This window comes from Sphaerodactylus townsendi, linkage group LG02 (assembly GCF_021028975.2).
Source record: "Sphaerodactylus townsendi isolate TG3544 linkage group LG02, MPM_Stown_v2.3, whole genome shotgun sequence".
NCBI lineage: Eukaryota > Metazoa > Chordata > Lepidosauria > Squamata > Sphaerodactylidae > Sphaerodactylus > Sphaerodactylus townsendi.
Genome location: NC_059426.1, coordinates 175,020,642 through 175,045,921, shown reverse-complemented (window position 1 = coordinate 175,045,921; position 25,280 = coordinate 175,020,642). Strand labels below are relative to the sequence as shown.

At 48.1% G+C, this 25,280-nt stretch overlaps 1 protein-coding gene across 2 annotated transcripts in view; it reads right to left on the bottom strand.

The window, feature by feature from the left end:
• The window catches only part of DLGAP5 (DLG associated protein 5), a 44,223-nt gene extending 21,174 nt beyond the window's left edge, over positions 1–23,049 (bottom strand). The window contains exons 1-11 of one of the 2 annotated variants that reach the window (XM_048486947.1): positions 22,998–23,049; positions 21,561–21,621; positions 19,016–19,260; positions 16,477–16,673; positions 15,501–15,593; positions 11,424–11,523; positions 10,234–10,323; positions 8,848–8,937; positions 7,920–7,984; positions 3,743–4,038; positions 1,609–1,748 (exon numbers count right to left, since the gene is read on the bottom strand). In XM_048486947.1, coding sequence (XP_048342904.1) covers positions 1,609–1,748; positions 3,743–4,038; positions 7,920–7,984; positions 8,848–8,937; positions 10,234–10,323; positions 11,424–11,523; positions 15,501–15,593; positions 16,477–16,673; positions 19,016–19,259 — 1,315 coding nt within the window. In that variant the 5' untranslated portion in view covers position 19,260; positions 21,561–21,621; positions 22,998–23,049. Of the gene's footprint in view, positions 1–1,608; positions 1,749–3,742; positions 4,039–7,919; positions 7,985–8,847; positions 8,938–10,233; positions 10,324–11,423; positions 11,524–15,500; positions 15,594–16,476; positions 16,674–19,015; positions 19,261–21,560; positions 21,622–22,954 lie in introns of both variants that reach the window. The other variant, XM_048486946.1, reaches the window with a different exon arrangement.
• Positions 23,050–25,280: the final 2,231 nt, after the last annotated feature.

The following is a 25,280-nucleotide window of genomic DNA, read 5'->3' as shown; positions in this document are numbered from 1 at the left end:
GCCTTCTGGGTCTTGATCCAGATTTGTACGTCACAAAAGCCCCAGGACAGAAGTTACACCAGGGATGCCCGACCTTCCTGAGCCCGTGGGCTCAAATCCTGACATGGCACGGTTGGCGCAGCAGCAATATGGCTGCTGCAGGGGGTGGAGACAGGCACAAAAGGATTGCCGCGTCTTAACACGGCGCCTTCAGTCACTCAGTGGAGATCCTTGCACTGTGGTGGAAAATGCTGCCAAAGCAACATTAAAAAAAAATCTGGACAGCCAATCAAATCTCCCCTTATGTCCCTACTCGGCCTCTGTGACCTTCGGAGGCAAATTTGCTGGTGGTCCCCGGCCCCTCAATGATGCAACTAGCCTCTACCCAGGCCAGGGCTTTTGTTGCCCTGGTCCCTGCCTGGTGGAACGATCTTCCACAGGGCCTGTAAAACGGAGTTGTTACACCAGGCTTTTTGGGGGGAAGGGACTGTTTGTTGATTGCCTCCCCCACCATTCCCCCATGCTGTGCCCAGTCCCCTCCCAGGAGGATAGGAGGTTCTTTTTCGAGTTGCCACCTGATGTTAGGCTTCTGTTTTGACGCTGACTTTAATTATTTGGTTCTAATTATTCTATCGTAATTATAGCCTTTTGATGATTTTGTCTTCTGTACACACACACCCCCCCAAGTCAGTGGTGGGATCCAAAAATTTTAGTAACAGGTTCCCATGGTGGTGGGATTCAAACTGTGGCGTAGCGCCAATGGGGCTGGACGGGGCACGACAGGGGAGTGGCCCAGGCATTCTGGGGGTGGGGCGTTCCTGGGCGGGCTGTGGCAAGGACGCAGCCGCTGCGCCGGCCCTTGGGCGGGAAACGAATGCACGCAGGCGCAGGCTGTCACGCACGCCGGTGCACCTCCTGCTAGACTGCTTCAAATTCTGCGCGCTACTGTTGAGAGGAGGGGCGTAACTAAGGCCAAAATCACATGGCAAAATCACCCATTAGTAACCCCCTCTCGGCACACACAAATAATTAGTAACCTACTCTCGGGAACCTGTGAGAACCTGCTGGATCCCACCTCTGCCCCGAGCTCTTCGGGGGTGGGCGGTATAACAAGTTTAATTCATAAATAAACATAAATTAATAAATCTCCAGTAGTCAATCGGAACCCATGCCGGGTCATACCCACTTCCACTTGGGGGTGGTGCAGGCCCCATTGTGCCCACGGGGACACCGTTGGGGGCCCTTGAATGATACGATTCTAAGATGCAACTTGTTAAGTCGAAAAAGCCACCTTTAATATTATTGCTGCTCAAAACACAATCACCTCCTGTTGCCCTGCGGCCTTTCACTTGATTCTGAGCCCTGCCGATTTAACATTCATCCCATGGATAATTCACTGAAGCACACGGATCTAAAAAGGAACGCTTCAAATATCTGTGCAGGGAGACCGGTACTGAGGGTGGAGATGCGAGAGAACAGCAGCTCACAGTTTAGTCTCTTTAAAGGACCGTCCTAAACGGAATCAAACCCTTCCGGAATTGAACTGCAGATTTTCGCGGGCGCTGAAGGGCGGAACGGATTCGGAAAGCTCAGCCAGGAGCCATTTTAGATCCGCTGCCTCCTACATACCCATCTTTTCCTCCTGAGGATCCACAGCAGACGGACATTCTGGGGGATCGTTCTTGATCACTTCTGCCGCAGGGAAAGGTCCGCTTTCTGAACGATAGTCCTGTGGTGTAGTTTCCTGTGCACCATCTGTAGGGACATCACTAGGAAGGACAATTGTTATCCGGTTACCAGCTTGAACAGATGTGACATTGCAGCATTTGGATAGCTTGGCTGGAAGTGATTAGTGTGTGCGGATTGGCTGGGAGTGAGTCGTCGCTACCACAGCTAGCCTTTTATATAATAGGATAATTTATATGATTTTCACCACTGAATTTTTTTGGCCCTTAACGTGAATATATACTTGACCTTCTGGTACTTAATTCTTTGGGCAAGAAGCCAATCATACTAAGTCTGAAGTTCCAAGGTATAAGTGCGCCCAGAGATGTACATAATTGCCTGTGTCTGGGGCCAAAGACAAGCTTAGAGTTTCATTGGTATGAAGTCTGGGTCTTTTTGGAATGGAGTGTAGACATTGTATCGAAGGATGGAAGAGAGAACAGCACTGAATTTCAAGCTGAACAAAATCTACTCTGCTCACGAGGCGGGATACTTTGAAACAAGTTTTCCTGGTCACAATTTTTTTACTATATGTCCTTAATTCCACTCTGCCACATATTTCAGGTCCTGTGGAAGACTGAACATTGTATCCAAATCCACACCTGTTTGACTGAAAGACTTTTTATAAGAACATAAGAAGGAGCCTGCTGGATCAGACCAGAGTCTACCTAGCCCAGCTCTCTGCTACTTGCAGTGGCCCACCAGGTGCCTTTGGGAGCTCACATGTAGGATGTGAAAGCAATGGCCTTCTGCTGCTGCTGCTGAGCACCTGGTCTGCTAAGGCATTTGCAATCTGAGATCAAGGAGGATCAGGATTGGTAGCCATAGATTGACTTCTCCTCCATCAATCTGTCCAAGCCCCTTTTAAAGCTATCCAGGTGAGTGGCCATCACCACCTCCTGTGGCAGCATATTCCAAACATCAATCACATGTTGTGTGAAAAAATGTTTCCTTTTATTAGTCCTAAGGGAGCAGCAGTGGCGTAGTGGCTAAGAGCATGTACACTCTGATCTGGAGGAACCGGGTTTGATTCCCAGCTCTGCCGCTTGAGTTGTGGAGGCTTATCTGGGGAATTCAGATTAGCCTGTACACTCCCACACACGCCAGCTGGGTGACCTCACAGGGTGTTTGTTGTGAGGGGGGAAGGGCAAGGAGACTGTAAGCCCCTTTGAGTCTCCTACAGGAGAGAAAGGGGGGATATGGGGGGATATAAATCCAAACTCTTCTTCTTCTAATTCTTCCCCCCAGTATTTTCAATGAATGCCCCCTGGTTCTAGTATTGTGAGAAAGAGAGAAAAATGTCTCTCTGTCAACATTTTCTACCCCATGCATAATTTTGTAGACTTCAATCATATCCCCCCTCAGACGTCTCCTCTCCAAACTAAAGAGTCCCAAATGCTGCAGCCTCTTCTCATTAGGACGGTGCTCCAATCCCTCAATCGTCCTTGTTGCTCTTCTCTGCACTTTACCCCCCAAACCCAGGTTCCTAGGGCTCATATTTCTACCAAATGGCTTGGGTAGCACTCTCCCAAGGAACCAAAGATATGTATTACTAGTTCCTGAAAACAGGCATGCATACGTCCTACTTCAAACTACACTACAGGGAAGATATGAGGAATAGCACAGGAGCGCAGAAATCTGAGGCACGGAGACTACGAGGAAGTAGGGGGGAAAGCACAGGAAAGAGGTGGTTCTGTGGATCCAAAAATGAGACCCCCACCCAACATGTGTTCTGCCTCCCGTAATGAAGGCTACCAAAGAAAGGTTACTGAAACGATTATGGGGTGTTGTGCGGTTTCTTGGCTGTATGGCCATTCTCTAGTAGCATTTTCTCCTTTCTTCAGAAGATGCCAGCCACAGATGCAGGCAAAACGTCGGGAGAAGATGCTACTCGAATACGGCCACACAGCCCGGAAACCGCACAGCACCCCAGTGATTCCGGCTGTGAAAGCCTTCGACAATACATTGAAACGATGATCTTTTTAAGTTTTATCCAGTTTGCCGGGACTCGCTGGGGTTTGTGCCACGATGCTCTTACCTGCTGGTCTTGGTGGGAATCCAAGTCAGATCGGCGGAAAAGAACGAGCTGGCCCTAGAAGGGGTCATCGGGGAGACCTTGTAAGACGTCACGCCCTCCAGAGGTTGAAAGACGAAGTTCTGAGGGGCAAACGAACGCGTTCTTCTTGAAGGAACAGCCGGGATGCAAAGCGCCGGGGTATTTTCCTTCTCCGGAAAGGCCTCGGCCTCCTCAGCGTCTCCAGCTGGAGCAAGTTGGAAGTTAGCCCTCTCTTCTAGCGGCTTCCCTGGACTGTCCTCTTTTGTAACAAGTAACGCCTACAGCATAACAGAAATTTAGGAAATACGTGATGTCGCCTTGCGCTGAGTCAGGCCTTGGGGCCATCAAAGTCAGCATTGGCAATTCAGACTGGCATAAGAACATAAGAACATAAGAACAAGCCAGCTGGATCAGACCAAAGTCCATCTAGTCCAGCTCTCTGCTACTCGCAGTGGCCCACCAGGTGCCTTTGGGAGCTCACATGTAGGATGTGAACGCAATGGCCTTCTGCAGCTGTTGCTCCCGATCACCTGGTCTGTTAAGGCATTTGCAATCTAAGATCAAAGAGGATCAAGATTGGTAGCCATAAATCGACTTCTCCTCCATAAATCTGTCCAAGCCCCTTTTAAAGCTATAAAGGTTTGTGGCCATCACCACCTCCTGTGGCAGCATATTCCAAACACCAATCACACGTTGCGTGAAGAAGTGTTTCCTTTTATTAGTCCTAATTCTTCCCCCCAGTATTTTCAATGAATGCACCCTGGTTCTAGTATTGTGAGAAAGAGAGAAAAATTTCTCTCTGTCAACATTTTCTACCCCATGCATAATTTTGTAGACTTCAATCATATCCCCCCTCAGCCGCCTCCTCTCCAAACTAAAGAGTCCCAAACGCTGCAGTCTCTCCTCATAGGGAAGGTGCTCCAGTCCCTCAATCATCCTTGTTGCCCTTCTCTGCACTTTTTCTATCTCCTCAATATCCTTTTTGAGATGCAGCGACCAGAACTGGACACAGTACTCCAAGTGCGGTCGCACCACTGCTTTATATAAGGGCATGACAATCTTTGCAGTTTTATTATCAATTCCTTTTCTAATGATCCCCAGCATAGAGTTTGCCTTTTTCACAGCTGCCATGCATTGAGTTGACATTCCCATGGAACTATCAACTAAGGCGCCTAAATCCCTTTCCTGGTCTGTGACTGATAGCACTGACCCCTGTAAGCGTGTATGTGAAGTTTGGATTTTTTGCCCCTATGTGCATCACTTTACATTTTGCTACATTGAACTGCATTTGCCATTTCGTAGCCCACTCACCTAATTTATCAAGGTCCGCTTGGAGCTCTTCCCAATCCTTTGTGGTTCTCACCACCCTACATAATTTGGTATCATCTGCAAACTTGGCCACCACGCTACCCACTCCTACTTCCAGGTCATTTATGAATAGGTTAAAGAGCACTGGTCCCAAAACGGATCCTTGGGGGACACCACTCCCGACATCTCTCCATTGTGAGAACTTCCCATTTATACCCACTCTTTGTTTCCTGTTCCTCAACCAGTTTTTAATCCATAGGAGGACTTCCCCTCTTATTCCTTCATTGCTGAGTTTTCTCAACAGTCTCTGGTGAGGAACTTTGTCAAAAGCCTTTTGGAAATCCAAGTAGACAATGTCCACCGGTTCACCCCTGTCCACATGCCTGTTTACACCCTCAAAGAACTCTAGTAAGTTTGTAAGACAGGATTTGCCTCTGCAAAAGCCATGCTGACTCTTTCTCAGCAGGTCTTGCTTTTCTACATGTTTAATAATTTTATCTTTAATGATAGATTCTACTAATTTACCAGGAACAGATGTCAAACTGACTGGCCTGTAATTTCCCAGGTCCCCCCTAGATCCTTTCTTAAAGATTGGTGTGACATTGGCCATCTTCCAGTCTTCAGGGATGGAGCCTGAAGACTGGAAGCTGCTGTCCAGAGTCCCCAACAGAACTCTTTCAGATGTCAGCAGTGTGATGCAGCAGCCAAGAAAGCCAATGCAGTTCTGGGATGTATCAATAAGAGTATAGTGCAGTGATAGCGAACCTTTTTCGTGACCGAGTGCCCAAACTGCAACCCAAAACCCACTTATTTATCGCAAAGTGCCAACATGGCAATTTAACCTGAATACTGAGGTTTTAGTTTAGAAAAAACGGTTGGCTCCGAGGCATGCGTTACTCAGGAGTAAGCTTGGTGGTAGTCGGTGGCTTTGCTTTGAAGCAACCGTGCAACTCTTCCAATGGGTGAATCACGAACCTAGGAGGGTTTACTCAGAAGCAAGCCCCATTGCCAGCAACCGAGAGTACTCCCAGGTAAAGATCGCGCTTTAGTTCTTTGCATGAAAATCAGTGGGGTTTAACAGCGCTTAACAGGGTTACCTACACTGCTTCCCCAAAATTAGGTCTTAGGTTTAATGTTAATAATCGAGCCCAGCGGCCCAGGCCAGCCTAGATGTGTGGGGGGGCACTCTGTTTGCGCATGCCCACAAAGAGGGCTCTGAGTGCCACCTCTGGCACCCGTGCCATAGGTTCGCCACCACTGGTATAGTGCAGTGTTTCCCAACCTTTTCGAGGTCAGGGTACCCTTGACCTCACTCTTCATATCTCAGGGTACCCCTGCTGCCACCCTCCACCTTCCCCTCCCATTGCCCCTGCTTGCCACACACCCCACCTTCCCCTCCCAGGGTGAAGGGAAGCACTGGGGGGGGGTGGCTGCTGACCTTGCGGCAGGCCCTGCCCCATGGGCCAGCTTCATGTCCTTGCTGGCGCTGGTGGGAGACACCACAAAAATGAGGGAGGGGGGGCGCGGTAGTGTTGCCGTGGTACCCCTGGGACATGCTCACGGCACCCCAGGGTACCATGGTACCCTGGTTGAGAATGGCTGGTATAGTGTCTAGATCGAGGGAAGTAATTGTACCTCTCTATTCTGCACTGATCAGGCCTCACCTAGGGTACCGTGTTCAGTTCTGGGCACCGCAATTCAAGAAGGATATTGACAAGCTGAAATGGGTCCAGAGGAGGGTGACCAAAATGGTCAAAGGTCTGGAGTCCATGCCCTACGAGGAGAGACTTAGGGAGCTGGGGATGTTTAGTTTGATGAAAAGAAGGTTAAGAGGTGACATGATAGCCATGTTTAGATATTTGAAGGGATGTCGTGTTGGTGAGGGAGCAAGCTTGTTTTCTGCTGCTCCAGAGACCAGGACTCATGGGTTCAAGGAGAAGGAAAAGAGATTCCACCTAAACATCATGAAAAACTTCCTGACAGTCAGGGCTGTTTGACAGTGGAGTGCACTACCTCGGAGTGTGGTGGAGTCTCCTTCTTTGGAGGTTCTGCTTTGCTGCTCTCCCTGCTGGGAGTTTGGGAACTGACCTTGGTACTCTGTGTGTGGGATATGCCTGCTCTTTTGGGCACTTACTTCCTTATCTCACTCTGGGCCCCTTTGTGGGAAAACTGCTTGCTCGTGTTCCACTCGATTGGTGCAAGGATAACATAGCTCTCTCTGCCTTGAGAACCCAGCTTCGCCGTCATGTAAACATCCAATTATATTATACTGTCTGTTTTAACTGGTTCCACCTGGCACTGGAGAAAAGGGCGGGGGGGGGGGGCTCTTATGCGCAGCAGTGGCGTAGGAGGTTAAGAGCTCATATATCTAATCTGGAGGAACCGGGTTTGATTCTCCGCTCTGCAGCCTGAGCTGTGGAGGCTTATCTGGGGAATTCAGATTAGCCTGTGCACTCCCACACACGCCAGCTGGGTGACCTTGGGCTAGTCACAGCTTCTCGGAGCTCTCTCAGCCCCACCTACCTCACAGGGTGTTTGTTGTGAGGGGGGAAGGGCAAGGAGATTGTAAGCCCCTTTGAGTCTCCTGCAGGAGAGAAAGGGGGGATATAAATCCAAACTCCTCCTCCTCCTCCCCGCCCCCAGTGGGCAGCTTGTGATGGAGTGCCAGACCTGTGGTTCCCTACCTGCCTATATCCTGCTATAGTTCTGCACTAAAGGATATCACGCTCCAATTCTGAGTTCTTCAACTGAGACTATAGTCACAGGCCTTGGGTTTGCACGGCTAGAGGGTTTGCAAGAGTGTGTTTGCGTGGCTAAAACCATTCTGAGGTTGTGGTGGGAAAAAACGTACCTCCTTGTGTTTGTTCTCCGTCTGCTGCTTTCCTTTGCCCGTCACCCTTTCCTGTGCCGGATTACCTTAAACAGACCAGATACAGCATTAAACGACTATACAAAGAACACCACACCAAAACAAACCCCAAATCAGGAAAACTATGCAAGTATTCCTTGGATGCAGAAAGGCAAACAAGTGCGCCCGTCTAAAATACTAACAGGGGCTGACCCTGAGTTTCTGAGATCTGATAAGAGTGGGCCAGCCTTATAAGAACATAAGAACAAGCCAGCTGGATCAGACCCGGGTCCATCTAGTCCAGCTCTCTGCTACTCGCAGTGGGCCTTGGGCTATCCAGGTCAGAGCATTCTCACAGCATCACCATAGGTCAAAGGCGACTTGACACAACCTGCACACACATTCCTCAGAAGCGCCCTCCGGATATTTAAGGAAACAGGGTAGGGGGAGTGATTTCCTGCTAGGCAGAGACGCTCTACCTCCAGCTACGCGGGCCCTGTGGGATCTTCATGAATTTCGCAGGGCCTGCAAGACTGAGCTGTTCCACCGGGCCCTTGGGGAGACCGGCCGGTGATGGGCCCCCCCTTTTTATAACATCTGTGGATCCTGCCTTCCCCTCCCCCCCTTTTCTTAGGGGATTTGTTAGTAGGACGCCATCTATGTATCTGATATTAGGATGCTGCATTTTAATGGGGTTTGGTTTTTAACATGTATAGAGCCACTACTTAATGATTTATTTAATTAATTTGATATTATTGATTTTATTTTGTGCTCTATCTATATGTTCTGTCCACCGCCCTGAGCCCTCCGGGGAGGGCGGTTTATAAATAACAACAACAACAGGTGGGTGTCACACTGATGCAGTTACACCCAGGCCAACTTCTCTAGACACCAGCCTGCCCAAGTGAGGCAGCTTTGCCCCGTTTCTCACCTGCTGTCCCCGGCAGACCCTTGGATGCGGCAGCTGCTGTCGCTCTTGTAACTCTGCCGTTGGCGTTCGTGGGCACTGCAGGCTGAGCCCCTAAAAACACAAAACAAAAGCAAATGGGACGTGCTCTTGGAGTCTTTTATATTCTCGGTCGGTAGAACTGAGTGAAGAAGAAGAAGAAGAGTTTGGATTCATATCCCCCCTTTCTCTCCTGCAGGAGACTCAAAGGGGCTGACAATCTCCTTGCCCTTCCCCCCTCACAACAAACACCCTGTGAGGCAGGTGGGGCTGAGAGAGCTCCGAAGAACTGTGACTAGCCCAAGGTCAGCCAGCTGGCGTGTGTGGGAGTGCCCAGGCTAATCTGAATTCCCCAGATAAGCCTCCACAGCTCAAGCGGCAGAGCTGGGAATCAAACCCAGTTCCTCCAGATCAGAGTGCACCTGCTCTTAGCCACTACGCCACTGCTGACGTGTTTAAGCTTACAGAAAACATTACACAGAGGCTGCTGCAAAGAAAAAGATGTTCGATCAACAGGAACAGGAAACAGTGAAACGTGTGGACAAATGGAGCTGTCTTGCGATAGTGTCTAGATCGAAGGATATAACTGTACCTCTCTATTCTGCATTGGTTAGTCCTCACCTGGAATATTGTGTACAGTTCTGGGCACTGCAATTCAAGAAGGATATTGACAAGTTTGAACAGGTCCAGAGGAGAGCAACCAAAATGATAAAAGGTCTGGAATCCATGCCCTACGAGGAGAGATTTAGGGAGCTGGGGATGTTTAGTTGGTGGAGGGAAGGTTAAGAGGTGACATGATAGCCATGTTTAGATATTGGAAGGGATGTCATGCTGGCGAGGGAGCAAACTTGTTTTCTGCATCTCTGGAGACTAGGACCAGGAGTAATGGGTCCAAGGTGAGGGAAAAGAGATTCTACCTAAACATCAGGAAAAACTTCCTGACAGTCAGGGCTGTTCGACAGTGGAATGCACTGCCTCGGAGGGTGGTGGAGTCTCCTTCTTTGGAGGTTTTTAAAGAGAGGCTCGATGGATATCTGTCAGGAGTGCTTTGATTGTGTGTTCCTGCATTGCAGGCGGTTGGACTTGATGGCCTTTGGGATCTCTTCCATGACCATGCTTAGCTTCTGGGATCTGATAACATTGGGCTGGCCTTGGGTTATCCCGGTAAAGGCATTAATTCATAGCATCACCAAAGGTCAAATGCGACTTGACACAACATATACACACATTCCTCAGAAGCGCCCTCCAAAAGGAACAGACAGGGGAAAGTGATTTCTAGCTAGGCAGGTATCAAACTGACGCAGTTACACCCAGGCCAACTTCTCTAGACACCAGCCTGCCCAAGTGAGGCAGCTTTGCCCCATTTCTCACCTGCCATCCCCGGCAGACCCTTGGATGCGGCAGCTGCTGTCGCTCTCGTAACTCTGCCGTTGGTGTTAGTGGGCACTGCAGGCTGAGCCCCTAAAAACACAACACAAAAGCAAATGGGATGTGCTCTTGGGAGTCTTTCATATTCTCAGTTGGTAGAACCGAGTGACGTGTTTCAAGCTTAAAGAAAACATTACACAGAGGCTGCTGCAAGATGCTCGATCAAGGGGAACAGGAAACAGTAGAGAGCGTGGACAAACGGAGCTGTCTTACGCTGAATCGGACCCTTGGTTCATCGTAGGACTGTCCGGCTGGCTTCAACAATGGCCCGGGCTTTTGCGGCCCTGGCAAAACACTCTTCCTAGTGAAACCCGGGCCCTGCAGAGTCTGCCTCAGTTCCCTAGGGCCTGAAAACAGAGCTGTTCCACTGGGCCTTCTCTGTCGAGCCAGCTGGACGTTCCCTTTCTTCCTAGGGGAAGGGGGGGGGGGGAGAAGTGAGATATACAAACATATGATGCCTACAGGTACCCCTTACCCTTAGTGTCTAGATCAAGGGATCTAATTGTACCTCTCTATTCTGCATGGGTTAGACCTCATCTGGAACACTGTGTACAGTTCTAGGCACCGTAATTCAGGAAGGATATTGACAAGCTGGAACAGGTCCAGAGGAGGGCAACCAAAATGATAAAAGGTCAGGAATCCACGGCCTATGAAGAGAGGCTTATGGAACTAGGGATGTTTAGTTTGGTGAAGAGAAAGTGAAGAGGTGACATGATAGCCATGTTTAGATATTTGAAGGGATGTCATGTTGGTGAGGGAGAGAGCTTGTTTTCTGCAGCTCCAGAGACAGGGACCAGGAGTAATGGGCTCAAGGTGAAGGAAAAGAGATTGCATCATCTAAACATCAGGAAAACACACCCTGATAGTAAAAGCTCTTCAACGGTGGAATGCACTGCCTCGGAGCGTGCTGGAGTCTCCTTCTTTGGAGGTTTTTTAAGAGAGGCTGGATAGCCATCTGACTGGAGTGTTTTGATTGTGCGTTCCTGCATTGCAGGGGGTTGGACTTGATGGCCTTTGGGGTCTCTTCCAGCTCTCTGATACTATGATTTACCATATCTGTTTATGATGGGTATAAAAAGGATCCAGATCTAACCCTACACCTCTTCAGCATTAACACGGTCTACCATACATACCTTTACTCTCTTTTTTGGTAGGTTTGTCCACATAGATGTGCTGCTGTCTATGTTGAGGGGGTTCCAGACGAGAGCTCTTACTGGTACACTTGGGCAAGACCTGCAGAGAGAGCAGGAACATTTTAAATGCACAAACCCTTCATCAGCCTTTCGTCCTGAAGTTCAGCGCATTCTTTTCATGTGAAACATACTCTGTTGAGTCTCTTCAGCAATTATAGGAGGAGAGGACTAACAGCTATTCCCTCCCTTGCAAGCATGTCCGATACTCCACAAAAGGGATGGTCTAACCCGCTGCCACCCTAAACAGTGCAGAGTGCAGAAATACATCTGGTTCATCAGATAAGCCTCTGCCACTCAGGTGGAGGGGAATCAAACCCGGTTCTCCAGATTAGAATCCGCCTGCTTTTAACAACTACACTCCGCTGACTTTCCACTCACTAGAGTGTAGAGCAGTGGTGGCGAACCTATGGCACGGGTGCCAGAGGTGGCACTCAGAGACCTCTCTGTGGGCACGCGCAAACAGAGTGCCCCCCTCCCCCACATCTAGGCTGGCCTGGGCCGCGGAGCTCGATTATTAGCATTAATCCTAAGACCTAGTTTTGGGGAAGCAGTGTGGGTAACCCTGTTAGGTGCTGTTAAACCCCACTGATTTTCATGGGAAGAACTAAAGCGCGATCCTTTACCTGGGAGTAAGCTCGGTTGCTGGCAATGGGGCTTGCTTCTGAGTAAACCCTCCTAGGGTCGTGATTCACCCGTTGGAAGAGTTGCACGGTTGCTTCAAAGCAAAGCCACCGACTACCACCAAGCTTACTCCTGAGTAACTCACGCCTCGGAGCCAACCGTTTTTTCTAAACTAAAACCTCAGTATTCAGGTTAAATTGCCGTGTTGGCACTTTGCGATAAATAAGTGGGTTTGGAGTTGCAATTTGGGCACTCAGTCTCGAAAAGGTTCGCCATCGCTGGTGTAGAGTGTCTAGACTGGTGTTTTGAGCTAAGAAAAGAACTGGGGAGCCATAGAGTAGCTGCGGAACTACTTTTTGCATTGGATGCCTTGATTACTGCTGGAATGTATTGGTGTCCTCTGGTATAAAAGAAATTCACTAAAGCGTTTACAGTTGGAGTAGCTTTTACTGATGCCGTTTTAACGTGGGCTGTCCAAGAAAGATTATAAGCAAACAAAATACCTAAGTATTTGTATTTCTTGACTTGTTCAATTTCTTTGGTCGCTACTTTCCAGGGTTGTTTTTTTCCATGATCTAGCAGACACCATCGCTTCTGATTTATCAAAGTTCAGTTCCAACTTGTTTCATTTGCAGTAGCTGTAGCATCTGTTCATTAAACGTAACAGGCCTACCCTAGTGTACAAAGATGTAGGTAACGTCTAAATAAGCATTAACATACAAACCACGTAACCCACTGGCAGCCAATTTAAGTGTGGTATTTCTTATTTGTATAATAAGGAACAATGCTCATAACATACAATAATATAATTCACTGTTGTATCATCCCATGAATTATTTTTCTCTTTTTTCATTCAATAATCTAAACTAAACCTTTTCTCTTTTTTCATTCAATAGTCCTTTCAAAGGTGTATCCACATTCATATAAATCCAAATTCATATAAATCCAAGTTCTTGCAATTGATAACAAAGTTCAGTCATAAATATTGCAGTCTTCAATTCATTGCTGGCAGGAACGCATCGCACGAAATTAAGCTCTTGAGTGCCTTCATCAGTGCCAATTTGCCATTTACTTGTACATGAGGTGTTCTATAGGTAATAAACGCTTTCCAAGAAGCTGTTAGATCCTACCACACCTTCCTCTGGTAGCTGACTCTCTCTCTGGTTGAAGCTACGTGCACGAGAGAGTCAGCTACCAGAGGAAGGTGTGGTAGGATCTAACAGCTTCTTGGAAAGCGTTATCTATTACCTCATGCTGACAATAAATGGCAAATTAAACACTGATGAAGGCACAATTCGTCGCGATGCGTTCCTGCCAGCAATGAATTGAAGACTGCAATATTGAACTTTGTTATCAATTTGCAAGAACTAATTATATGAATTGAACTATGTGGATACCAATGAAAAAAGAAAAAAGGTTTAGGATTATTGAATGAAAAAAAAAAATAATTCATGGGATAACAGTGAATATTATTGTATTGTTACCGTTGTGCTCACAAATAAAAATACCACACTCTGCCATATGATTTATGTTAATTACTACTAATGTACGACATTATAATAGTATCATCTGCATAAAGAAGCGCCGGTAGATGCGTATTCCCCAGTTTGGGGCTGTGTCCATCAATATCCTTAAGTTCCAATGGTAAGTCCCTTAAGTATATGTTAAACAAGGTCGGAGCAATTATACACCCCTCTTTCCACTCACTAGCAGCACTTCCATTCTGTTGGGATTCTGCAAGCAAGCTGCGCAGTAGACAGTTGAGTGCCTCCTTGCGCGTAAACAGAGAAACACGAGGAGACCCCACTATAACCTCACTGAGCTGCAAAGAGCCCCGAGGTAAGAATTCCATGGATAATTGTCCTTCAGCTTCCTTGGTGGTCTCCCATCCAAGTCGGAGCCAACGTACAGTGGCTTTGTAGTATTTCCAATGCAAGAGACTTTGGGAGTAGGCATTCCCTTGCCTGCCTCTGACATGTTGTTGGTCTAAAGCAGTGATGGCGAACCTTTTTGAGACCGAGTGCCCAAACTTCAACCCAAACCCCACTTATTTATCGCCAAGTGCCAACATGGCAATTTAACCTGAATACTGAGGGTTTAGTAAAGAAAAAACGGTTGGCTCCAAGGCACGCAATACTCAGGAGTAAGTTTGGTGGCAGTTGGTGGCTTTGCTTTGAAGCAACCATGGAATTCTTCGAACGGGTGAATCACGACCCTAGGAGGGTTTACTCAGAAGCAAGCCCCATTGCCAGCAACCGAGCTTACTCCTAGGTAAAGGATCGCGCTTTAGTTCTTTGCATGAAAATCAGTGGGGTTTAACAGCGCTTAACAGGGTTACCTACACTGCTTCCCCAAAACTAGGTCTTAGCTTTAATGCTAATAATCGAGCCCAGCGGCCCAGGCCAGCCTAGATGTGTGTGTGTGGGGGGGGGAGTGATTTTCCACCCCCCACATGATGAACTCTGTTTGTGCGTGCCCACAGAGAGGGCTCTGAGTGCCACCTCTGGCACCCGTGCCACAGGTTCGCCATCACTGGTCTAAAGCACAGGTGTCAAACTCGCGGCCCTCCAGATGTTATGGACTACAGTTCCCATCACCCCCTGCCAGCATGATTCTGGCAGGGGATGATGGGAACTGTAGTCCATAACATCTGGAGGGCCGCGAGTTTGACACCTATGGTCTAAAGCAGGGACATCCAACCCTGGCCCTCCAGATGTTTGTGGATTAGGATTCTCATCAGCCCCTGCCAGCAATCGTAGTTCACAAACATCTGGAGGGCCAGGGCTGGACTCCCCTGGTCTGAAGGGTATGCAGCCTTTCAGACCACAAAGACATTATTAGAAAAACTGGGGGGGGGGGGGGGACCTGTTCTTGACACACACAGATCTCTATTCTATCACACTTCACTTCAAGGAGTGACCACAGCTCATCGGTAAACATCTGTAACTTTGGGAGCAGTGAAAAAAATATTCAATGTTTTTAAAAACAGCCAATCCCTAACACACTGTCTAATCCTACTTAAGGGCCAGTGGTTAAGAGCAGGTACACTCTAATCTGGAGAACCGGGTTTGATTCCCTGCTCTGCCACTTGAGCTGTGGAGGCTTATCTGGTGAACCAGATTAGCTTGTGAACTCCAACACATGCCAGCTGGGTGACCTTGGGCTAGCCACAGTTCTTCTGAGCTCTCTCAGCCCCACCCACCTCACAGGGTGTTTGTTGTGGGGAGGGGAGGAAGGGAAAGGAGATTGTAAGCCCCTTTGAGTCTCCTTACAGGAAAGGGGATATAAATCCAAGCTCCTCTTCTTAAAAAGACCCTGCAAGTGTAGCTCTAGCTTTTCACAGTTGCATTTAACACTCTAGAGTCTAGCAGTTTAAAGAAGAAAACTATGACGAACCATAGAAGCCGGGGGTCTCAAAGAGGGGTTTGTGTTCTCTTCCAAGGCGTTCTTCGCCTTCGATCTTGTTACCCGCACTGGAAGCAGCGACGCCTAGGAACGGTCCAAAGAGAGGAGAGGGAGAAGATTTTAAGCTGGCGGTAAGACTGTACAGGCTACTGACTGTTCACCATCACAATTAGTTTGGAGAGGAGACGTCTGAGGGGGGATATGATTGAAGTCTATACAATTCTGCATGGGGTAGAAAATGTGGACAGAGAGAAATTTTTCTCTCTTTCTCACAATACTAGAACCAGGGGGCATTCATTGAAAATGCTGGGGGGAAGAATTAGGACTAATCAAAGGAAACACTTCTTCACGCAACGTGTGATTGGTGTTTGGAATATGCTGCCACAGGAGGTAGTGATGGCCACTAACCTGGATAGCTTTAAAAGGGGCTTGGACAGATTTATGGAGGAGAAGTCGATCTATGGCTACCAATCTTGACCCTCCTTGATCTCAGATTGCAAATGCCTTAGCAGACCAGGTGCTCAGGAGCAGCAGCAGCAGCAGGCCATTGCTTTCACCTCCTGCACGTGAGCTCCCAAAGGCACCTGGTGGGCCACTGCGAGTAGCAGAGAGCTGGACTAGATGGACTCTGTCTGATCCAGCAGGCTAGTTCTTATGTTCTTATGTTCTTATACTGGTGTGAGCCTTCTAATAAGCAGAACCACTTAAGACAGAAGTCTAAGCTTCCAAAAGACAACGCCAGCAACCTGTGACTTCTGTACCCAACAAGCATAAATCCTGTTTTGCTAGGTGAGTCTCCCAAACAGCTGCAGGAGATCAAGTGCTTAGTCCCACTTCAAATTCTAAGACTCTATCACCTACTCGGGTTCACTTCTGTATAAGGGAAACACTGCATGGGAGTTTGCACAACCCCTCCAAAATCAGTTCAAGTTATGGGATATAGACAACACACGGGATTTTTTTTTACCTTCTCCTTTGCTTTGTTCGGCACAGGAATCTGCGATGGTTGCGGAAGAAAGCACGGCATTTCCGGCTTGTAGCGCCCACACTTAAACACGGGCTTCTCTCTTTGTTCTTTCAGCTTGCGCAGTTCTTTTTCGGTTTTGTAACGCTTCAGCATTTCCAAGCGCTCCTTCCCGCAAGCCTTAGCGTTCGTGATTTGTTCTGTGGGGTAAAAAGGGATAATTAAAGCCCCTCCTGTATTAAAAAGTCCACTCCTATCCACATAAGAAGAAGAGTTTGGATTTATATCCCCCCTTTCTCTCCTGCAGGAGACTCAAAGGGGCTTACAATCTCCTTGCCCTTCCCCCCTCACAACAAGCACCCTGTGAGGTAGGTGCGGCTGAGAGAGCTCTGCATCCAAGGAATACTTGCGTAGTTTCCCTGATTTTGGGTTTGTTTTGGTGTGGTGTTCTTTGTATAGTCGTTTAATGCTGTATCTGGTCTGTTTAAGGTAATCCGGCACAGGGAAGGGTGACGGGCAAAGGAAAGCAGCAGATGGAGAACAAACACAAGGAGGTACGTTTTTTTCCCCACCACAACCTCAGAATGGTTTTAGCCACGCAAACGCGCTCTTGCAAACCCTCTAGCCGTGCAAACCCAAGGCCTGTGACTATAGTCTCAATTGAAGAACTCAGAATTGGGGCGTGATATCCTTTAGTACAGAACTATAGCAGGATATTGGCAGGTAGGGAACCACAGACAGGTCTGGCACTCCATCACAAGCTGCCCACTGATAAGCGCATAAGAGCCCCTCCCCACCCTTTTCTCCAGTGCCAGGTGGAACCAGTTAAAACAGACAGTATAATATAATTGGATGTTTACATGACGGCGAAGCTGGGTTCTCAAGGCAGAGAGAGCTATATTATCCTTACACCAAGCGAGTGGAACGCGAGCAAGCAGTTTTCCCATAAAGAGGCCCAGAGTGAGAGGAGGAGGAGGAGGAGGAGAAGAAGAAGAAGGAGTTTGGATTTATATCCCCCCTTTCTCTCCTGCAGGAGACTCAAAGGGGCTGACAATCTCCTTGCCCTTCCCCCCCTCACAACAAACAGGTGGGGCTGAGAGAGCTCCGAGAAGCTGTGACTAGCCCAAGGTCACCCAGCTGGTGTGTGTGGGAGTGCACAGGCTAATCTGTATTCCCCAGATAAGCCTCCACAGCTCAGGCGGCAGAGCTGGGAATCAAACCCGGTTCCTCCAGATTAGATACACGAGCTCTTAACCTCCTACGCCACTGCTGCTCCTAAGCAACAATATCAACCAAAGTCATTCCAGTTCGGCGAGATCCAAGAACAGTTTTTTAAAGAAAGAATGGCTGTAGCTTTGAGAGAAAACTGGGAGAAGGAGAAGAGGAAGAAGAAGAATTTGGATTCATACCCTGCCTTTCTCTCCTGTAAAAAGACTCAAAGGGGCTTACAAACTCCTTTCCCTTCCTCTCCCCACAACAGACACCACCTTGTGAAGTAGGTAGGGATTAGCGAGTTCCAAAGAACTGAGACTAGCCTAAGGTCACCCAGCAGAAAAGCAGGAGTGGGGAAACAAATCCGGTTCACCAGATAAGGTCCTGCCGCTCACATAGAGAAGTGGGGAATCAAACCTGGTTCTCCACATTAGAGCCCCTCCGCTTTTAAACACTACAGCAGGTGGCTCTCACACTCCTTTCCCTTCCCCTCAATAGACACCTTGTGAGATAGATGGGACCGAGAGAATTCAAGAACTATGACTAGCCCGAGGTCACCCAGCAGGCTTCATGTGCAGGAGCAGGGAAACAAATCCAGTTTATCAGATAAGAGTCCACCGTTCATGTGGAGGAGTGGGGAATCAAACCTGGTTCTCCAGATTAGAGACCCCTGATCTTACCCAGTTCACCAGTGATGGCGAACCTTTTCGAGACCGAGTGCCCAAACTGCAACCCAAAACCCACTTATTTATCGCAAAGTGCCAACACGGCAATTTCACCTGAATACTGAGGTTTTAGTTTAGACAAAACGGTTGGCTCCGAGGCGTGCGTTACTCGGGAGTAAGCTTGGTGGTAGTCGGTGGCTTTGCTTTGAAGCAACCGTGCAACTCTTCCAACGGGTGAATCACGACCCTAGGAGGGTTTACTCAAAAGCAGGCCCCGTTGCCAGCAACTGAGCTTACTCCCAGGTAAAGGATCACGCTTTAGTTCTTCGCATGAAAATCAGTGGGATTTAACAGCGCTTATCAGGGTTTCCTACACTGCTTCCCCAAAACTAGGTCTTAGGTTTAATGCTAATAATCAAGCCCAGAGGCCCATGCCGGCCTATATGTGTGTGGGGGGCACTCTGTTTGCGCGTGCCCACAGAGGTCTCTGAGTGCCACCTCTGGCACCTGTGCCATAGGTTCGCCACCACTGCACTACACCATGCTGGCTCTCTAGCAGCATGTATGTGTGTGAGCATGCACTTTGTTCCTCTTATTAGCGAGGGATGCGAAGAGTGAAAACCTGGTGCTTTATTCAACCTGGGCCCCACAACCTTACGACTCACTTGGCTTTCCTGTGCTCTTCGCTGCCGAGTGCACTTCGCCGGTCTCCTCCAGACGGGAAAGTTCCTTGTCTCTCGCATGTTGGGTATTGACATCTGCCAGCCCAAACTGCCGGCCCTTATTGAAGTGATCGTGCCGGCTCTCCTTCTGCAAAACAGACTTCCTGTGGACGAGTTTGGCCTTGAGAGCCTCTGTGCTCAGATCCTTTTTGTACCGAGCAGCAAAGTTGGTCGTCGTTTTGCTCATTCTAGATTCAAAACGAAATCGGAAACGTGGAGGTGAGAGGAGTTTTATCCCTCTTTCGCAAACGGGAGTTTACACACAACAGCTGGATGAACAGCTGTCAAGGATGCTTTAGGCCGGGGGTGGCCAACCTATGGTACATGCTGGGGAGTGAAGATTCCAGGGTGAGAAAGAGGGCAGTTCTGGGGGAGGGCAGGTTATTGGGGGAGGGGGGAGTTCATTTAAAATGGGGAAAGAGCCCACTTTGAAGGGCGTGATCAACTTTATAAAAGAGGGTCCGCATTCTGATGGCACGGTAGATTCTAAGGGCAAAATGTAGATTAAGTGCAAATTCACACCCCAAACCCCAATGTTTGATAGGGGAGGTAATTGAAATAAGGGAGTGTTTGAGAAGCTTATAAAAGAGAAGGCGGAGGATGAGATTATATGGCAAGGCTGAGTATGTACAAGGTTTGGGGTTGCCCAAAAATGTGAATTGGTTACTTCATCATCTCTCCAAACAGATTTGGGGATGGATAGATGGATCTATCACAATACTAGAACCAGGGGGGCATACATTGGAAAATGTTGGGGGGAAGAATTAGGACTAATAAAAGGAAACACTTCTTCACGCAACGGGTGATTGGTGTTTGGAATATGCTGCCACAGGAGGTGGTGATGGCCACTAACCTGGATAGCTTTAAAAAGGGCTTGGACAGATTTATGGAGGAGAAGTTGATCTATGGCTACCAATCTTGATCCTCTTTGATCTGAGATTGCAAATGCCTTAACAGTCCAGGTGCTCGGGAGCAGCAGCCACAGAAGGCCATTGCTTTCACATCCTGCACGTGAGCTCCCAAAGGCACCTGGTGGGCCACTGCGAGTAGCAGAGTGCTGGACTAGATGGACTCTGGTCTGATCCAGCTGGCTTGTTCTTATGTTCTGTGGTGCTCCAGATGTTCATGGACTACAATTCCCATCAGCCGCTGCCAGCATGGCCAATTGATGGGAATTGTAGTCCATGAACATCTGGAGTGCCATAAGGTGGTCACCCCTGCTTAGGCTAATCCAATATTGAGTAGCGCCAGACACTGTTGCCAGCATCCCCGATCACACTGAAGTTCCTGGTCAGCGGCCACGTGGACGGCCAAAGCAACAACGGCAAGATACCCTAAATGCAGATCTTAATGTTACAGGCCTGCACCCAGAGATCGCGCTTGGTCGGGAGAAGTGGCGTTTAAAAATCCAAGCAGCGGACCCTGCATTAGTGGGACAACTCTTGGAAGAAGTAGTAGTAGATTGGACTAGACAGCTTATATGGCCCCTTCCCACTCTGTGATTTCTGCCACCTAGTTGCTGTCATGGACCAGAATGGTGATTTCCCCCATGACAAGCAAAGAAAATAAACATTCAGAAGGGTATCTGGAAACACCCAGAGGAAGGCAGCTGAGATGCCTTCGATGCCCCGGTGGAGACTTTTATTTTATGGTTTCATCTAATCTTTTAAAAAGGATTCAGTAGCACGTGAAGTTATCAGCATTTAAAGATCCCAGACTGAGTTAACTGTAAAAGAAACATAGTCGTTTGAAGAGGAGAAATGCATTTGTAAACTGGGGTTTTCTGGGTTCTATGGCCATGGTCTGGTAGAAGAGGAGTTTGGATTTATATCCCACTTTTCTCTCCTGTAAGGAGACTCAAAGTGGCTTACAAGCTCCTTTCCCTTCCTCTGAGAGAGTTTAGAGAGAACTGGGACTGGCCCGAGGTCACCCAGCAGGAATGTACAAGTGCAGAAACACATCTAGTTCACCAGATAAGCCTCTGCCACTCAGGTGGAGAAGTGGAGAATCAAACCCAGTTGTCCAGATTAGAATCCACCAGCTCTTAACCACTACGCCATGCTGGCTCTCTCTGGTAGTTTTAGCTCCTAACGTTTTACTCGCATCTATGGCCAGTATCTTACGTCATGGTAAGACGCGTTTCCCTGCACCATGGGGAAAAACAGATCCTGCTGTGACATGTCTTTGAAGATGCTGGCCTTAGATGTGGGAGAAATGTTAGGAGCAAAACCCACCAGCCCACGGCCACACAACCCAGAAAACCCACAACAGCCGGTTGATTCTGGCTGTAAAAGCCTTCAACAATTCCTAAAATAGAGACCATTTGCTAGGTGCTAGGCTATAATTTTAGATAAGATGGCTGGGATTTTTGTATAAGCAGTTAAACATTTGTCGGTTACTATATCCTGCATAGTCATTTGCAGGACTTCTGTATAACATCAGTGTCAATATTCTGCAAGTGGGAAACAAAGAAAAGAGGCATGCTTACCTGAAAATATAAAGGAACAAGAACCAAAAGTAAATCCTATTCTTCTTCTTCGAAGGAGAGTCTGCAGAAGAAGGAAAATAGATACAGATACTGCTAAAGCAGAAAGTCCACAGCTGTTTTGTGCTAATATCTAGCCTATACACTTCATTTCTCAATAGCCACAAGGTCTAAAAGCATGTTTGCTCCCCTGTAGCAGCAAGGAAACGGGGCCTCGCTCAGATTAAACTGCTTGGGATCACAGATTAATAACACAGAGCTCCACTTGTTCATATTCATCTCATTGCATTTCTGATTCCTCTTTCTGTTCCTTTTCAGTGGTCAGATTATAACCTATATAAATACCTAACCAATAGTAAAAGTCAAGGATATCCAATGAAGAAGGGTTTGGATTTATACCCCGCCTTTCTCTCCTATAATGAGACTCAGGGTGGCTTACAAGCTCCTTTCCCTTCCTCTCCCCACAACAGACACCTTGTGAGGTAGGTGGGGCTGAGAGAGTTCTGAAGAACTTTGACTAGCCCAGGGGTAGGGAACCTGCGGCTCTCCAGATGTTCAGGAACTACAATTCCCATCAGCCCCTACCAGCATGGCCAATTGGAGAGCCGCAGGTTCCCTACCCCTGGACTAGCCCAAGGTCACCCAGCAGGAGCCACACCCACCTTACAGGGTATTTGTTGGGGGATGGGAGGGAAATGGAGATTGTAAACCCCTTTGAGTCTCCTTACAGGAGAGAAAGGGGGGGGGGTATAAATCCAAACTCTTCTTCTAATGGGCAGTAGACTCAGGAGAGACAAAAGGAAATACTTCTTTACACAGCAAATTATTGAAACATGGACTTCACTGCCAGAGGATGTAGTGATGATCATGGGCATAAAACGCTTTCAGAGAGAGTTTGACAATACGATTTATAAACCTCGTGAAGTGCCTGAGGCCTGAAGCAACTGCCCCCAGGCCCAAGCTTGCAAGGCAGGCAAAGATTCAAACCCAGGACCTCCGGATTCAAGCCCAACCCTTCCCCCCTCCCTTTTTACATTTTGGCTGCTCCTCTGTTCTAAATCACAACAGGAAGAAGCCCTACCCTGAACCCCTTTTCAACTACATTCTTTCCCAAAAATACATGCCACAGGGGCTACAGTGCTGGACTAAGAACTGGGGGACTCGGGTTCGAATCCCCACTCTGCCACGCAAGCTTTGCTGGGGGCCCTGGGCTCGTCACAAACTCTCAGCCCAGCCGACCTCACAGGGTTGTTGTGAGCAGCGTTAGATCCCCATAAACGACACCGTCAAAGACCCACCCTGAAGAGGAGGCAGCTCCCACCTTTCCCCCCTCCCCGACACCCCTTTTTGGAGGGCCTTCCCCGGGGGGGGGGGCTGACCTCTGCCCCCCAACTCACCCAAATCAGCTCACGACCGACCCAGCGACCGACTAAGCCTCACCTGCTCACAACAGAAGTTCAAATTTCAACTTCCCTCGCTGATTGGCCGCGCCGAAGCCACCCGAGGCCGATCATTGGCTAGCCCCCGTCCTCGAGCTCCGATAGCGTCGCCTCTCATTGGCTGCGTGTTAAGTCCGAGCGGATTGGATCGCCGAAGAGGAACGCTTCCGCTTTTGCCGTGTTATTGGCTATCAGCGGGGAAAGGCGGGGCTTAGAGCAGAAGCGTTAAGGGGGGAGGAGCCGGTTTGTACGGGCTGAGGTTGGGGAAACGTGATGGGAGGAGGGAGGGAGAGAGGCGTTACGGAGCGCCCCCTGCCGGCCACTAGTGGCAAGGGTAGGAGAGGAACTCTTAACCCTTTCAGAACTGGACGGGATGACTCATTTGCAACAGGCTCGTTTATTTTATTTATTTATTTTTCATACTTCTATCCCGCCCTATCTCAAAGGGCTCAGGGCGGGTTACAACAACAACAACAACAACAAAAACTCTGTTGCAAAAATCTGCAACAGCAAAACTCTGTTGCAAAACCTTCCCTCCTCTCCATGCTGGCCGGTGCAATATATTTTATTTATTTGTTCCATTTATACCCCACCCTACACAAAATTCCCAGGGCGGTTTACATAATGGGGTTAAACCATAAACATTAATAGCCGCCATAAAAACATCCTGTCAAACTGGTTCTGGTGGGTTTTTCGGGCTGTGTGGCCGTGGTCTGGTGGATCTTGTTCCTAACATTTCGCCTGCATCAGTGGCTGGCATCTTCAGAGGTGTATCACAGAGGGAAGTCTGTTACACATTGTGACACAGTGTAAATGTAAAGGACTGGACACAGAGTGTAAAAGACATCCCTCTGTGATACACCTCTGAAGATGCCAGCCACAGATGCAGGCGAAACGTTAGGAACAAGATCCACCAGACCACGGCCACACAGCCCAGAAAACCCATCAGAACCAGTTGAATCCAGCCTTGAAAGCCTTCAACAATCCTGTCAAACAATCAATAAAAACATCCATTGAAAATCCCCACCCGCCCCCCACCCTTCAGCTGGCATGGATGAGGGGGACCCTGGGGGTCACACATTGAAGGCCTGCGTAAATAGGAAGGTCTTAACCAGGCATCAGAATCAGAGGTGGGATCCAGCAGGTTCTCACCAGTTCCCGAGAGTGGGTTGCTAATTATTTGTGTGTGCCGAGAGGGGGTTACTAATTGGGTCTGCTTTTCCGTTAGAAATTCCATTAGGTCCAAAAATCATAAAGTCCTGTTGTTTCCTATGTGGCTGGTTAGCGAAGGTAGAAAACGGGATAATTCTCCCCGTTGGGCTGTTGTAAAAACATGTTTTAGAAATATGGTCAAGTTCCTTGTTTAAGGAAAGTCTCCTTCTTTTGATTTCTAGAAACAAAATTACGTATTTGAAAGTATTAAGTATTTGACAGGCAGTCAATGAGAGGAGAAGTAGTTGTTTCTGTTGGCAGTAGACGAGAGGACTTGCTATAATGAGTTTAAATTATGGACAGAAAGATACCAGCTGGAAATTAGGAACTTGTTTTTTACAGTAAGAGTTTTTTACAGTATCAGAGAAATTATTAATGCCCCGCCCCCGGAATGCCCGGCCACGCCCCCGTCGTGCCCCGCCCAGTCCCATTGGCGCTACACCACTGTTTGAATCCCACCATCATGGGAACCTGTTACTAAAATTTTTGGATCCCACCACTGGGCATGGGTCCAGGAGGTTAGTGGTAGGCTGCATCCCTGCGAGCAACCTGTCCACTATCCTCAGACCACAAAAACTGAAACCGATCCATCACAACATGATGCCCCAACTGAAAACTGCTCAACGGTGGCATCCAGTCCCCTGCGGATCTGGGCAACTTTGTCCCGAAAGTGCCCAGCAAAAGTGTCACAACAGATAGAAGTGTATTGCAATATATGCAATCTACATTATATGAATTGTATGTATATTGCAATATAAGCAATTATATGTATAGTGCAATATGAGCAATATAAGTATATTGCAATATAAGCAATATGCATTATATCTATATATTGCAGGATAAGCAAAATACATTATTAGCAGAGTTCGGCAGCTACCAATAAAGACCCGATACTAGTGAGTTGCTCTGTGTCAAGGTTTAGTGGCTAAAAGGGGAGAATAACATGGAGCAAAACAATAAATCCTGTACTGTTACTGTCCCCAAATCTCCAAGTATTTTCCAATCCGAAGCTAGCAACCCTTCCTCCAGAGGAACCGGTTGGCCACTGTGTGAGACGGAATGCTGGATTAGA